Genomic DNA, 16,648 nt, shown 5'->3' with positions numbered 1-16,648 from the left:
TTGTCATTTTTGTTCATTTTGTTAGCATTTTGCCACAAGCTCTTGTAATTTTTAGACCCTGGTACGTCTACATACGCATGATTTCCACAAAAATAAGCAGCACAACGGTTTTCAACTTTGATATTAATAAAGAAATGTTCAAATCAGCATATTATAATGCTTTTTAAAGGATCATGTGACACTGAAGACTGGAATAATGATGTTGAAAGTAAAAATATTTCACAGTATTACTATATTTTCCTTATTAATTCAGTCTCGTCTTGGCAAGCATAAGAATATTCTGATTTACTGCTTATTTATTATTATTATTTCAATTACAATTTCTTCCCCCCAATAAATGGACAATAATACTACTAATAATAAAAATTCTTGAACAGCAAACCATAGTAGAATGATTTCTGAAGGATCATGTGACACTGAAGACTGGAGTAATGATACTGAAAATTAAGCTTTGATCACAGGAATAAATTACATTTTAAAATATATTCAAATAGAAAGCAGTTATTTTAAATAGTAAAAATATTTCACAATATTACTGCTTTTGCTGTACTTTGGAACAAATAAATGCAGGCTTGGTGAGCAGAAGAGACTTCTTTAAAAAAAAAATCTTACTGTTCAAAAACTTTTGACTGGTAGTGTATAAAAGCATTAAAACATATGGTAAATATGTATATATATGGTGAATTCAGGTAAATTGGAAGACTTTTTAACATTCAGATGCCTCAAAATAAGTCCAAAATAAGTAACCTGGATTCACCCTGTATGAAAATGGTCAAATGGTCAGTGCAGAGATCCAAGAATTAAAAAAAAAAAACATTCATCACTGAGCACAAGTGTAAATATCTATTTCATTCTCATTTGTACTAAATGTGCAGTAAAATAGTTTTAAAAATGAATGTCCTAATTAAAAAAAGTGCTGCCTATAAAAATCCTTTATTCCACAAACACATTCAATTAACCAGGGAGCTTTTAGTTTTATAGTCTGAGCAATTAACTGAAAACTTTGAATAGTTTATACATTTCTGCAGGCAAACAGGAAGAGAAAGAGCAATAGAGGGGCTAAACATAACAGGATAACATAAATTTAATGAGTGCTGATCACAAAAGTAACCAATTCTTAGAGCATTTCTCAAAATAAAACAGGTATGGTAATGATAATATGTAAAAACTAAAGTTAGAAACTAAAAATAAGCCAAAAATCAAATTAAAGCTACCAAAAGCCCCATGGCCTAATGAGAAATAAATAACCCTGTACCAGAGCTGTGTATCCTCTAAAATCTGCCGACATGTGCTAAAGGCATCAAGTCTGAGTCTAAATCCAACGTAATACTTCTTTTGAAACATTTATTGTCAGTGTTTCTCACTATAATTCAGAAAAGGAGGGGTCCTAAAGCAATACAAAGAGAACTGAAGAAGTCACTGAGTCTCAAATGATCCCAAAACTAATTTAAACAACTGTCTGAAATTTGATTTCGCATCACACCATGTGGTCTCGAAACCCTGACAGAAAGACAATTACATTTTAACAGAGGCTACCGTCATCTACATTTGCAGAAATAATGCCTTTTTCCAGTAGAATCAAATTAAATCAAACTGAATAGAACTGAATGACACTGAATCAAATTCAGCTGAGACGAGGGAGTAACACATATCATAACACGCTGGCCGTTCTGGTGCGAGCGGTGCTGTCAGTCAGACACACACACACATACACACCTCTGCTCGGGCTTCACAGCCACGTCCCACAGGAGCAGCGTAAGGAGAATCGTGCTTACCTGTCTGTCTGTGGCTGAGTGGCTGCTGCTATGGGGCCAGGCTAATGTTTTAAGTAATGGCTTTTGAGAGCTGACAGATCGCTGGTGTTCGGGTTGCTCTGGGAGAACAGAGCACATCCATCACCTCGCCATAATGCGCCCACCCTTCAGTCACTATCACAAGCGCCGCTATTAGCTTCACAAAACCTAGGAAATACTTCCACATAAATGACACTCTCGCATGTCAATTAATTATAATGATTTTTCTCTGTCTAATTAAGACGCTGGATGAAGGACTGGAGACTGTGGGGATTACAAGCGGAATTTTGTTGTTCCAGATCATTAACGTGAGGAAAAAATAAATAAAAAATGAGAAGAAAAGCAATAAAAACTACAGAAATTCAGAAAAAGTTCTTAGAAAATCTAAAACTTACTCAAACTATGAAGCTGAATAAAAGGTGTTAAAAAAAATCTATGTTATCTTCCTTCAGCTTGACAACAAACAAATAAATAAATAAAAAGTAACTAGAATAACGTTGCTAAAATTTGGTATTCATTTATTTATTTGTATTTTTTAAAAATAAATATGTAAACAAATAAATAATACAAATAATAAATAAAAACATTAAACTATTATGAAAATGAATGATATTCAATATTTAGAGGAAGAACACAAATGAATGAATGCATAAATAAATAAATAAACAAATAAAACGTTGCTAAAATTTGGTATTTATTTATTTATTTATTTGTGTTTTAGTTTTTAATAAACATGCAAACAAATAAATAATAACATTAATAAATAAAAACATTAAAGCATTATGAAAATAAATGAAAGATTTTCAATATTTAGAAGAGAAATGAATGCATAAATAAATAAATAAAAAGTAACTATAGAATAACGTTGCTAAAATGTGGTATTTATTTATTTGTATTTTAGTTTTTTTTAAATAAATATGTAAACAAATAAATAATAAAATTAATAACTAAAAATATTAAACCATTATGAAAATGAATTAATGATATTCAATATTTAGAAGAACACAAATGAATGAATGCATAAATAAATAAAAAGTAACTATAGAATAACGTTGCTAAAATGTGGTATGTATTTATTTATATTTTAGTTTTTTAAATAAATATGTAAACAAATATATAATAAAATAAATAAATAAAAACATTAAACCATTATGAAAATGAATGAATGATATTCAATATTTAGAGGAAGAACACAAATGAATGAATGCATAAATAAATAAATAAATGAATAAATAAAAGGTTACTATAGAATAACGTTGCTAAATTTAGGTATTTATTTATTTATTTATTTATTTGTATTTTAGTTTTTTAAATAAATATGTAAACAAATAAATAATACAATTAATAAATAAAAACATTAAACCATTATGAAAATGAATGAATGATATTCAGTATTTAGAGGAAGAACACAAATGAATGAGTGCATAAATAAATAAAAGGTAACTATAGAATAACTTTGCTAAATTTAGGTATTTTTTATTTTTTATTTGTATTTTAGTTTTTTAAATAAATATGTAAACAAATAAATAATACAATTAAAAAATAAAAACATTAAATCATTATGAAAATGAATAAATTATATTCAATATTTAGATCACAAACAAAGAAATAAATACATGATATTCCATAATTATACACTAATAATACGCTAAAAAATAAATTAATAATAATAATAATTATAATAATAATATAAAAGTAACTATAGAATAACTTTGCTAACATTTTATATTGTAGTATTTTTTTTAATAAATAAACAAATAAATAATAAAAGTTAATAAAAAAACATAAAAAATATAAAAATGAATGAATACATGATATTCAATATGTAGAAGAACACTAATAAATTATATTCAATAATTAGAAGAACACTAATGATAGGCTAATAAATAAATGAATGAATACAACAAAAGGTAATTATAGAATAACTTTGCTAACATTTGGTATTTATAAGTATTATTTTTTAAATAAATATGCAAACAAACAAATACTAAGGTTAATAAATAAAAACAAATCATTATGAAAATGAATGAATGATATTTAATATTTAGAAGACAAACACAAATAAATAAATAAATGATATTCAAAAATTAGAAGAACACTAATAATAGGCTAATAAATAAATACAACAACAACAATATAAAAGTAATTATAGAATAACTTTGGTAACATTTGGCATTTTAGTATTTTTTAAATATGTAAACAAATAAACAAGGTTTATAAATAAAAACAAACCATTATGAAAATGAATAATATTCAATATTTAGAGGAAGAACACAAATAAATAAATAGATAAACAAACAAATAAATAAAAAGTAACTATAGAATAACTTTGCTAACATTCGGTATTTATTTATTTGTATTTTAGTATTTTTTAAACAAACATGTAAACAAATAAATGATGTTAATAAATATAAACATTAAACCATTATATGAATGAATGAATTATATTCAATTTTTAGAAAAAGACCACTAATATTAAGAACGCAAATGAATAAACAAAACAATAATGAAAATAAAACAAAAAAAATAATTAATATTAATAATAGGGAAATAAATTAATCAATCAATAAAACTATTATGAAAATAAATAAGAGAAAAAATAAATAAATACTTTAATAAATAATAATAATCATTTCTTTATATAATAAAAAAATTGTAACCATTCTGAAAACAAACATTTTTGAAAATTTGTACGCTCTGAATGCTTGTTTTCTTTTACACAAACACACACATATTCACAGAGTTTGCCTTTCACATAGAACAGCCAGATTTTCAGTTATAAGTGTAAATCCCAGAATCAACTGAAGTGTACAGGTAGTAGTACAATGAAAAAGTAATGTGGACAGAGAAAATGACCACAAAATTCAAGAAAACTGAATTGTTCTTCCTAAAAAACAAAACAGATGTTTCTAAACAGAATGAATCTTAGCACGACACAAGTTGGAAACTGTCATTCAGGAGGCCTCTGTCCCTGAATCTACTGTATTGCCCCCACGCTCAAAATCTTCAGCATGTCTTTTTTTTTCCTTTCAATGATTTTTCTCGACACCTCGTGTTGGCTGCATGCCCACACAGGCTGAGGAATAATTGTAATTCTGAAAATCAATAGAAGTGAAATCCAGCAGGTCCCAGCCATGTAATGCAATACTGTCATTCACTGCATGAGGAGTGATAAGTGCTCTGATTGGTCTGTTCCTCTGGTTAGCAGTCATGAAGCGTTCTCATGCACTTGCCACATGCAAGCCTTCTCATCTTGCCCTTTCTTTACTCGCTCTCTCCATCTAATTCTACAATTAAACAACAAGGAGTGTTGTGTAACAAATACTACCTATTGATTAATAGCCTCAAGATAAGTAAAACTGATTTCCAGAGCAGAAATAACAGTAACTGGGGCTGAGTAAAATAAACTAGATTGACACACAGACACACACACACACACACACACACACACACACACTGGTTTACATGTTTTATGGGGACATTCCATAGGCGTAATGGTTTTTATACTATACAAACCGTACTTTCTATGGCCCTACACCTACCCTACACCTAAACCTAGCCCTCACAGGAGATTGTGCAAACGTTTACTTCCTCAAAAAAACTCATTGTGAATGATTTATAAGCCTGTTTCCTCATGGGGACCTGAGAAATGTCCCCACAAGGTCAAAATCTACTGGTATTCCTATCCTTGTGGGGACATTTGGTCCCCACAACGTGATGAATACCACACACACACACACACACACACACACACACACACACACACACATGTTGGGTTTACATGTTTTATGGGGACATTCCATAGGCGTAATGGTTTTTATACTGTACAAACCGTACTTTCTATGGCCCTACACCTACCCTACACCTAAACCTAGCCCTCACAGGAGATTGTGCACACTTTTACTTCATCAAAAAAACTCATTGTGCATGATTTATAAGCCTGTTTCCTCATGGGGACCTGAGAAATGTCCCCACAAGGTCAAAATCTACTGGTATTCCTATCCTTGTGGGGACATTTGGTCCCCACAACGTGATGAATACCAGGTACACACACACACACACACACACACACACACACACACACACACACACACACACACACACACACACACACACACACACACACACACACACACAAATAGACTGCAGTTAGTTAGCATATGCAGTGAAGTGATGAGCCACCTAATGCAAAGCAGCTGAACCGGGCACAGAGTCTAGCTTTGTGTCAAGTTTATGGGATTTATTTCCATGTAGTACAGAAATTGCATCCACATGCCAGCTAATTAACTTTATTAATTACACAAAGGCAACATAAGCAACTGTAATGTCCAAGTCTACTATAGCTAAATCTTCTCTCGCATTTGAATTAGCATTTGAATTGCGACACAATGTGTGCTGACAGGTTATGTTGAACATAAGTTTAGACTAAATATGTATGGAGGATGAGATTGTTCAAACAGACCAAACAAAGGTCATTTGGATGTGGAATTGATTGGTTGTTTGAAAGGTTTACTAACATTCAAAATTATTTAGGATTTAATGTATTGTAAAGAAGTCTCGTGCTCACCAAGGCTGCATTTATTTGATCAAAAATGCAGTAAATACAGTAATATTGTGAAATGTTATAGTGATTTACTGTAAGAACAAGAACTATATTGCAAAATGTAAATGTGTAATGTCAAAGCAGAATTTTCAGCAGTCATTTCTCCAGTCTTCAGTGTCACATCCTTCAGAAATCATTCTCATTTGCTGATTAATTTAAGAAACATTTCTTATTATTATACATTTTAAAACTAGTTGTGCATTTATTTATTTCAAATATATATTTTTGTAAGGTTATTAAAGGCAGTACTGTCTCTTTAGATCACTTTAATGTGTCCTTGCTAATAATAATAATAATAATAATAATAATAATATTTTTTTAAATATTATATATTATATAATAATTATATATTATGTATATTTTTTAATAATATAAATACTACTCATACTACTACTACTACTACTACTACTAATAATAATAATAACATATATAGCAATTATATATATATGTATATGTATATACATATACATATATATATATATATATATATATATACAGTATACACACACACACACACACACACACACACACACACACACACACACACACACACACACACACACACATTTAGTCATTACTGTCTCTTTTGATCAATTTAATGTGTCCTTGCTCAATAATAATAAAAATAACAATAATAATAAAATATATAGTAATTATAGAAAGTTACATAAAAAAGAAAAATATACAGTAATTATTATTTATAGTATATACATTTTAGTCATTACTGTTTCTTTTGATCAATTTAATGATTTCTTGCTCAATAATAATAATGATGATGATGATGATGATAATAATAATATATAATTTGTATATATTATTAAAAATAAATAAATAAATAAATTATATATTAGTCATTACTGTCTCTTTTGGTCAGTTTAGTGAGTCATTGCTCAATAATAATAATAATAATAATAATAAAAATAAATAATAATCATCACAATAATAATAAAATAAAATATATAGCAATTATTGTAAACATATACAGTAATTATTATTCATATATTAGATATTATTTATATATTTACTCTCTTTTATTAAATTGAACGTGTCCTTGCGCAATAATAATAATAATCTTAATAATAAAATATATAGTAATTATAATAGAAATATACCGTAATTATTATACATATATATATATATATATATATATATATATATATATATATATATATATATATGGTAATTATTTTTATATATATTATTACAATATATTTTATATAGTTTATTTATTACTGTCTCTTTTGATCAATTAATGTGTCCTTGCTCAATAGTAATAATAATAATCATCATCATAAAATAAAATACATAGTAATTATAATATATAGTAATTATAGTAAAGATATACAGTAATTATTAGTCTGTCTTTTGATCAATTTAATGTGTCGTTGCTCAATAATAATAATAATCATCATCATTATCATCATCATCATCTTAAAATAAAATATATAATACTTATAATATATAGTTATTATAGTAAAAATATATAGTAATTGTTATTCATATATTATTAAAATATATATATTTTAGTCATTACTGTCTTTGTAAGTGGAAGTTAACGTTCACTGCAGAAGATATTTCCTCACCAAGAGGAAAAAGTTAGAGCAAATGTAAATGAAAAAATAAGGAAAAATCCCCTAAAATAGCATGGAATATCATTTTCAGTACGCATAAACAAAAAGGAACATTTACACTCTGAAGAGGTCAAAAAATTGATCAGTATTTACCTGATCTACACTCATTCTACACTCAAAAGCATCTTGAACTTGTGACAGTGCTCCACCTGTAGGCAAACACAGGTAATTCCTTTGAAAGACGGTAATTGTCCATAAACACAGCCAGTAGATAATGAGTACTGGTTGTCATCTTTCAACAAAAACTGTCATTTTATCATCTGATATGCATTCACAGGAAGAGAAAACCACTGTCTGCAGCTGAGCTGTTGTTCCTGCTTTACAGTTGACAAAATGGCCAGACTCAACACGCTTTTATATCATTCGTAAGCATCTCTTGTTTTGCCATGCTTCAATTCAGCGGCGCAACTATGAATCTGCTTCTCGTTTCTTTGAGAAACGACGGCAGACGTGTATCCAAACACAGTCTGGAAGTGCTTTTGGTGTAATCCATGACTATTGTTGTCTGACTGACGTTTATGGCTCAGAGATTTGGCTTTCATCTCTCTAATTCCAGCCTCTTTAATGCATGAAAGAAACTTCAGAGACCCACAGCATTTTAAGATAGAAGCGAGGTAGGCTGGGGTTATCTGGTCCTTCCTGCCTCTCCGCAGGCTTTGCATGGAGTATTTAGAAATGTTTCTTTCGGTAGACCACACGGCTCCGCGGGGATGCGATTGGGGAGGATGCTTCTATATATAGTGAGGAGGGAAAACAGCCCATTGAGGTTCAGGTCAGTAAAGGGTATAATTTTCCAGATCCAATGCCCTTCTGAGGTTGCATCCAAAGCTGACCTCTGACCTGTGGAGGTGAGTGAAATTCAAGAGCAGTTTGTGGAGAGACGAACAGAGACTGTGGTAATAAATCAAACCAACCTTGTCCTGTCTCCACCCCGTGATGTGTCCTTAACTTGACACTGAGTGCACGTGTATATATATATATATATGTGTGTGTGTGTGTGTGTGTGTGTGTCAGATTGTGGAGGAACTAGTTTATAAGTAAAATGTGGCCATAAACAAGTTGAATGGACACTTAAAGGACGGGTCTGTAGGCAAATAAAGAGAATGCTAATGCAAATTAACAAAAACATGACTGTATTTTGAATGGATGGAGGAGTTTGGAATTCAATGGAGAGGCTTAAGTATGATGGATAAACTACTTTTGCGAGGAAACAGCTCATTGAATAATGAATCGAAAGCATATTTGCTAATCTTCAACATGTTTGCCATTAAACAGTCCTTTTTGTTTGATAGCTTTTAGAGTTTATACCAAAAATAAATGTTGTTTTATAAGAAAAGTCACAGACAATGTTGCGACAGGTATCCGCAAGATTGACTCTTATACAACTATGCTTTTTTTTCCAAAACAGAGCAGTTTTTTCTCCAAAAAGAGTTGCAGATGCTGGAATCTCCTCATAATAATACAATTATTAAAAAAGAATCTGTGTAGGTAAATCATGGTGAATCTGAATCAATAAACTAGTGCAGATAAATTGGTACTGTCACCATTAAAGAAAATAATAATAATACCAATCTAAATGAATATAAAGAAAAATATACTTTATATTTGTAAAAGAATATATAAATATATATATATTCACACACACACACACACACACACACACACACACACACACACACACACACACACACACACACACACACACACACACACACACACACACACACACACACACACACACACACACACGCACACACACATACATACATACATACATACATACATATATACATACATAGTCAAAAGTTTTTGAACAATAAGAATTTTATTTTTTATGTTCCCTTCTGCTCACCAAGCCTGCAAAAATTAAAAAGCTGACATATTTTTACTATTTAAAATAAATAATATTAAGTTTTCTATTTGAACATAACTAAAAATGTCATTTGGATTTCAAAGCTGAATTTTTTAGCATCATTACTTCAGTCACATGATCCTTCAGAAATCATTCTAATAAATAAATTAATAAGCATTTATTATTATTATTATTATTATTATTATTATGTTAAAAAAAACATCAGAGTATATATTTTTTTAAGTTTCTTTGATGAATAAAAATTTCAGAAGAACAGCATTTATCTGAAATAGAAATCTTTTGTAACATTATAAATGTCTTTATCATCGCTTTTGGTCAATTTAAAGCATCTTTGGTAAAATAATAATAATAATAATTTCTTTCCCCCCAAAAAAATAGATAAATAAAAACTGACTCCAAGCTTTTGAATTGTATATTGTATAATGCTACAAAGTTTTTTTTGTTTGTTTTTTGTTTTTTTAAGATAATTGCTAATCTTTGGGTCTTTCTACTCATCAAAGAATCCTGAAAAAAAAATTTACTCAACTGTTTTAAATATTGATAATAATAAAAAAAAGGTTTCTTGAACAGCAAATCAGCATATTATTATTTATTATTATTATTATTATTATTATTATATATAGATTTCTAAAGGATCATGTGACACTGAAGACTGGAGTAATGATGCTAAAAAATCAGCTTTGAAATCACAGGAATAAATTACATTTTAAAATATATTCAAACAGAAAACAGTTATTTTAAATAGTACAAATATTTCACAATATTACTGCTTTTCCTGTATTTAATATCAAATAAATGCAGGCTCGGTGAGCAGAAGAAACCTCTTAAAAAATATTTAAAATCTTACTGTTCAAAACTTTTGACTAGTAGTGTATATTATATATGTTCTAGAAAAGTGTTCCTCAACCCTGATCCAATTTATTTATTAATTCATTCATTTTTTTTTTTTAAATACATGACAATTCACAGTATTTATCCGTCACGGTCCTCAAAGCCTAAATAAATCAATTAAAAATATACACAAAGATAGACTAACGGTCAGTAAACACGGTCAAGTCTTGCCTCTCAAAGAAAATCTTAGCCATTCTTTCTCATCAACAGATATGTTTTTCCATTCATTCCTATCAAATGACTTGCTCATCATGGTAAACAAGCAGTGGTTTGCGTCATTATTAAAAAGCAGTTGGCTAAGAGCAATGCCCTTGGCACAGGTTTAAACCACTTGCTGAATTAAGGTCACCTTCAGACGTCAATCCCACAAAGACAATTTATCATTCGCCGGCTCCATGCAGCTATCCCTTCACACACACACACCCTCATACAAAGATCTCTCAAAAGTCAAAGGTCACTCCAAATAACGTTATCCCTGACAAAAAGCACAATCAAGCAGTGTTGGTTGCATCTCAAACACAGTGTCTTCAGAAAATCCCGTTTTTCCAATTATCTGGTGCAGAACTGCTGATGGTACCATTTACCTACAGAGGTGCATTAACATAATGCAGATATCCTTAACTGCAATACGGAGGCACTTCATGAAACTCATAGACTTGGGATAAATGGACTGTGGCACTGATGTGAACACACGTCTATTAAACAGCGGATATGAGTGTGTGCGCCATGGGAGGAGGGCAGATTACAATGCTTTGCACACTAACTATACAGCCCTGGGCTCTCTCTCTCTCTCTCTCTCTCTCTCTCTCTCTCTCTCTCTCTCTCTCTCTCTCTCTCTCTCAGACCCCACCGCTCCTCTTCATCACTTCAGAGCTTAACATCACTCAGCCTTAACACACTTCACTGACACTAACTCACCACCCAAAAATCAAAGCCTGTCCTGAAGGGGAAACATTGACAAAAAATATATATCAAAACAGCACACATTCCCTATTGCAGACTGGACCCAATTTTAATGCATTAAAGCCACACGGTCGCACTTCAGTCGAGTGCAAACGTGTTTTATCATAACAGAACGATCTTGATTGTATCACTTAGGTTCATATTAATTTAAGGACCTCGAGAGAGTGATTAAAGACCGGTTTTGTTTAACCCGTTATGAGAGATTGACAGGCTGCGTGTCAGAATGTCCCGTTGGGGCCCGGGTCAGGTGACTCACGGGTGGTTTCTGAAGCGTAGGTGAGGTTTGATGGACTAAGGGCTGAGGATTTTTACTTGAACCATTTCATGGCATCTCTCCGCCGATCATTAGACACAAGAGGGTTAGCTCAGACCCTGAACATAGCTTTCCAGTGGAGTCTTAAATGGAGTGGATGTAGCTGGCTGAGCAGCTTCTACAACACACTCATCGGGGTTAAAAACAGCTGAGCCGACTGAGGATCGTTCCATCCTCGAGTGTATTAATAATAAGGTACATCTGCACGGATTGTGAAGATAATGAATCTGCGCGTCCATACGGTTCCAGAGCACAACGTATATATATGCAGTTGTCCTGGAAACACAAAGTTCACTTAGAAGAGCACGTCTGGATGATTCATGTGTATAGTTTCCAAAAGCTGCAACTTATTTTTTGGCAATGTGGCGTTTTAGATACATACGACTGTGTGCAACGCTAGATGCTAAAAATTTGATCAATGTATCAGACTGTGCTAATTAACTCAAATGTGACCCTGGACCACCAAACCAGTCATAAGGGTCAGTTGTTTGAAATTGAGATTTGTGCATCATCAAAACTGAATAAATATGCTTTACAATTATGTTTGGTTTGTTTTTCGATAGGACAATATTACACCTATTTGAAAATCTGGAATCTGAGGGTGCAAAAAAATCTAAATATTGAGAAAATCAACTTTAAAGTTGTCCAAAAGAAGTTCTTAGCAATGCATATTACTAATCAAAAATTAAGCTTTGATATATTTGCGATAGGAAATTTACTAAATATCTTCATGGAACATGCTTTTCACTTAATATGATTGTTGGCATAAATATATATATATATATATATATATATATATATATATATATATATATATATATATATATAATTGCTGTAAAAATAATTGCTACAAATACCCTTGTTACTTAAGTCTTAAGAAGGTTTTGTGGTCCAGGGTCCATTTTGGAGGAAAAGAATGCAAAATGCTACACTAAAAATAATTAGGTTAATTAACTGCATGCAAGTTACTTCACTAAATACGTTCAAGAAAAAAACATAAAAAACTACAATATATGTAGTTTTACTGTAAAAGAGGTTTTGGTTTTGAGTGTAAATCACGTTCAAATGTCATTATTTAAAACCTTGGTTTCTAACTTACGACTGGTTTTGTAGTCCAGGGCCACAATTGTTAAACTGAGATGCACTTTATTTATATAGGAAAAGAATGCAAAATGCTACTCTAAAAATGGTAATTAACTGTATGCAAGTTACTTCACTAAATATGTTCAAGAATACATATTTTAAAGAGTCAATAAATGTAGTTTCACTGTAAAATGCTGCAAAAATGTAGTAGAAGTATGAACTACATTATAATTTGCAGAGAGGGTTAAATGTCATTATTTAAAAACTTGCGTTTCTTACTTACGATTGGTTTTGTAGTCCAGGGCCACAATTGTTTAACTGAGATGCACTTTATTTATGTAATTTTAAAGGAAAAGAATGCAAAATGCTACACTACAAATGGTCATTAACTGCATGCAAGTTACTTCACTAAATATGTTCAAGAAAACATATTTTAAAGAGACAAAAAAGGTAGTTTTACTGTAAAATGCTGTAAAGATCTAGTAGAAGTATGAAGTACATTAAAATTTGAAGAGGTTTTGAGTATAAATCACCTTTAAATGTCATTATTTAAAAACTTAAAAACTTGTCTTATTACAATTAACAATAGAACACGAATTCACTCAAAGGGTTTAGCAAATCACCATTATATAATTTTAAACGCACCTGTGTAGAGTTAACCTCTGTAAAAAATCTCGTATATGCATTTTTTTACGATAAAGTTCCGAAAACAGCCTGTTTTACGCTAACGCATTTATTTATTTATTTTATAGTGTATGATTTATTGTATTAATTAAATCAGAAGAAAAAAATAATAAATGGCTTATAAAAGAAATGTGGTTGTAAATGTGTAAACACTTATATAAAGACGGGCTTGTTTAATTGGCTGGTGTAGTGCAGCTGCTGGTTCACTCACACACACACGCTCAGTGCTGTTCCGCTGTTATCAGGGTCAGGACGAACTGACACACACAAGAGGCTTAAACATGAAATACAGCAGCCAAGTTCAACTCTAATACTCGAAGGTACGGACAGGCCTCGCAGCTGACAGGCCGATGGAAATCCATAGGCTCTGGTTTAAATTTTCTCTTAAATCGTCGCATTTTTGGCTATTCAGTGTCTGATGTTTTAGATAATTATTGTAATATTTAGAACTGCGATAGAAGAGGACAACCGAGCGATGGGAATGAAATCATCGAGCTATACCTATACACAAAACGCAAGAGAATATACTTAGTCTATATGAATACATACTGTGTATATAGTCTGTAAAACAACAGTTGGGGTAAATATATCATAAAGGTAGCCTACATGTTATGTTATGTTTTTCAAAATAAAAAGCCAAGCTGTAGATAGGCTGTATAAAGCTGAATGAGTGTGAATGCTAAGCGGTAGAGGTCGGGCTGCGCTGTCCATGGTCCTGAACTCCCTTATGGACACTTCATAAAATTCAGTGTGTTACTGTTGTCTGGCCTCTATAAAATAAAAAACTCGGGATAAGAGAAAAAAAAAAAAAAACACATGGAGACGTTCTACCGTCATTTAATGCGTGAATGATACAATGTGGTCAAATGAACAATTAATTCGTCTTTTAAACATGCCTGTGCCGTATTTGTAAAGATTCTTTTAAATCTCATGTTGTTTTAAATGTTAAGACACATTTAAAAAAACAAAAACAAAATGAAGTTGAAAATACATGCATTTTGTTAAAATAATAACTGCACTGACATCGGCTGGATGTCTAATAATGGCATATGAGAGATAATTCATGTCGTGTAATCAGTTTAAAATTAAAAGTTTAAAATTATACATTACACTGACCAGGATAAAAGTTACTCCTACTTTGTGTGAATAATTGCAGATAATGTATTGTTTGACAGCTGATTTAAGCAATGAATCAGTCTTTTGTGTCAAACAGGCCGTTCTGACGAAAAATTAACACATTAGATCAGTACCTGGATTCAGGTTTAAAACATTTTAAACCAACATAATCCGACGCAAAAAAATATTTTCTTAATTTAAGCGATGTTAAAAACTTTTTAATTTTTTATTTGTGTGCTCATCAGTGTGTGCGCGCACGGCATATGTAAACCTTTTAAAATTTGGAAAAATAGTAATCATTATAACTGTATTAATGTTTATTTAATAAGCATTTTACTAAACTAAAAAAATGCAAATAAACAAAAACAAGTTTTTACATTATTAAACAAAAGCAAGAGTAAAATGTTAACCATATAGCCATATAAGTTTAATTTGCATACATTTAAAATCTAACAAGATTCATCAAATTTAATTATGTGGTCTCAGTGTGTTAATTAAGCCGTAGTCTTTTTTTTCTTGGTTTATTTTCAATAAACTCATTGGCCAATTTATAAACGCAGTTTGTTGTAAACATAGCTTGAGTGCGTATTGAATAGTGGAAATCAAAGAGACTCTCATCAGGGTGCAGGACTGTCACTGCCGCTTCATTTACGAAGCCGGTTTCATTTGTTTTGGCGCCCCCGTGAGGCCCAACACTGAAACGCAATTCTCGCAACTGGATATCAGAAACAGAAGACGGTTTTGTCTGCGCTTTGAGAAATCAAATGATTGTTTAGTAAGCTCATGCTGTCCGAACATTTTCATATACAACTTACAACGCGTTTAAAAGTCTTTGCGTTACAATAATAAATGCGTAAAAGTTTTTTCACGCCACTGAAACCAGTTATAAAGTGACAGCAATGCATATCGCTACTATAACACTCCTCTCATTCCGAAGTGCCACAATTTCATACGACTTTTAATTAGATAAACGAGCATATTTTATATGTAAACGAGAAAAAGAAGGAGAAAGACACTTACCAGGTAGACAGCCGGAGTGAGGAGAAACACGGCACACCAACACGTCGCCCGCATCCTCCCTTATCTCAAACTTCCACTAATTTCCCTGCGCTGTTTCTTTTGTCTGTAAGGAACATAGATCCACTTGGTATCCGCTTTAGACCTTTAGCCTAGGCAAAAATGACACTATAGACCCCATGACCACAGAATAGGCTTTAAACTTGGACACAGATATGGGAGGGAGAGCAAAATGAACGGTTACATAGGCATTAATCCAGTCAAGGAGTGAAGCACAGTCATATTTCATTAAGATGTCATGAGAGATGGTCGCTGGTCTTGCTGCCTGGAGTGACTGCGGCGTAAGTCCTCTTAGAAACAAGGACAGAGGCTTTTCACGCGCGCGCTGTCACTCAGCGGTGGCTTTATATCGCGCGCTGAGAGCCACGCGCGCCCTACTACATCCGGAGAGAGGCTCAGAGGGGGTGGGACGAGAGGAGAGTGGAAAAAAGAAAAGATTAAACAACCGGACGAGATTGGTTCGAGAGACGACGGGAACACACGACTGCGACGACTTAAAAGAGACTCACAGCCCACCAGTGAAGCTTTTTTGCGTGTTTTCGACGTAGAGCGCGCCACAACTCCACACGGACATTATGCGCTATTGTCATATGAAACGGAACGCGCCTGTGATGCTTCAGT

The 16,648-nt window shown here is 31.7% G+C and overlaps 1 protein-coding gene across 1 annotated transcript in view; it reads right to left on the bottom strand.

Annotated features, from left to right (window-relative positions):
* The window catches only part of nxph1 (neurexophilin 1), a 34,390-nt gene extending 17,945 nt beyond the window's left edge, over nt 1-16,445 (bottom strand). Inside the window, exon 1 of the mRNA XM_073822136.1 lies at nt 15,971-16,445. Within this exon, the coding sequence (XP_073678237.1) occupies nt 15,971-16,024 (54 nt within the window). The 5' untranslated portion in view covers nt 16,025-16,445. The remainder of the gene's footprint in view (nt 1-15,970) is intronic.
* Between the last annotated feature and the right edge of the window lie 203 nt (nt 16,446-16,648).

This window comes from Garra rufa, chromosome 17 (genome assembly GCF_049309525.1).
Source record: "Garra rufa chromosome 17, GarRuf1.0, whole genome shotgun sequence".
Classification (NCBI taxonomy): Eukaryota; Metazoa; Chordata; class Actinopteri; order Cypriniformes; family Cyprinidae; genus Garra; species Garra rufa.
The sequence above is the reverse complement of the archived record's forward strand: the minus strand, read 5'-3'. Positions and strand labels throughout refer to the sequence as shown.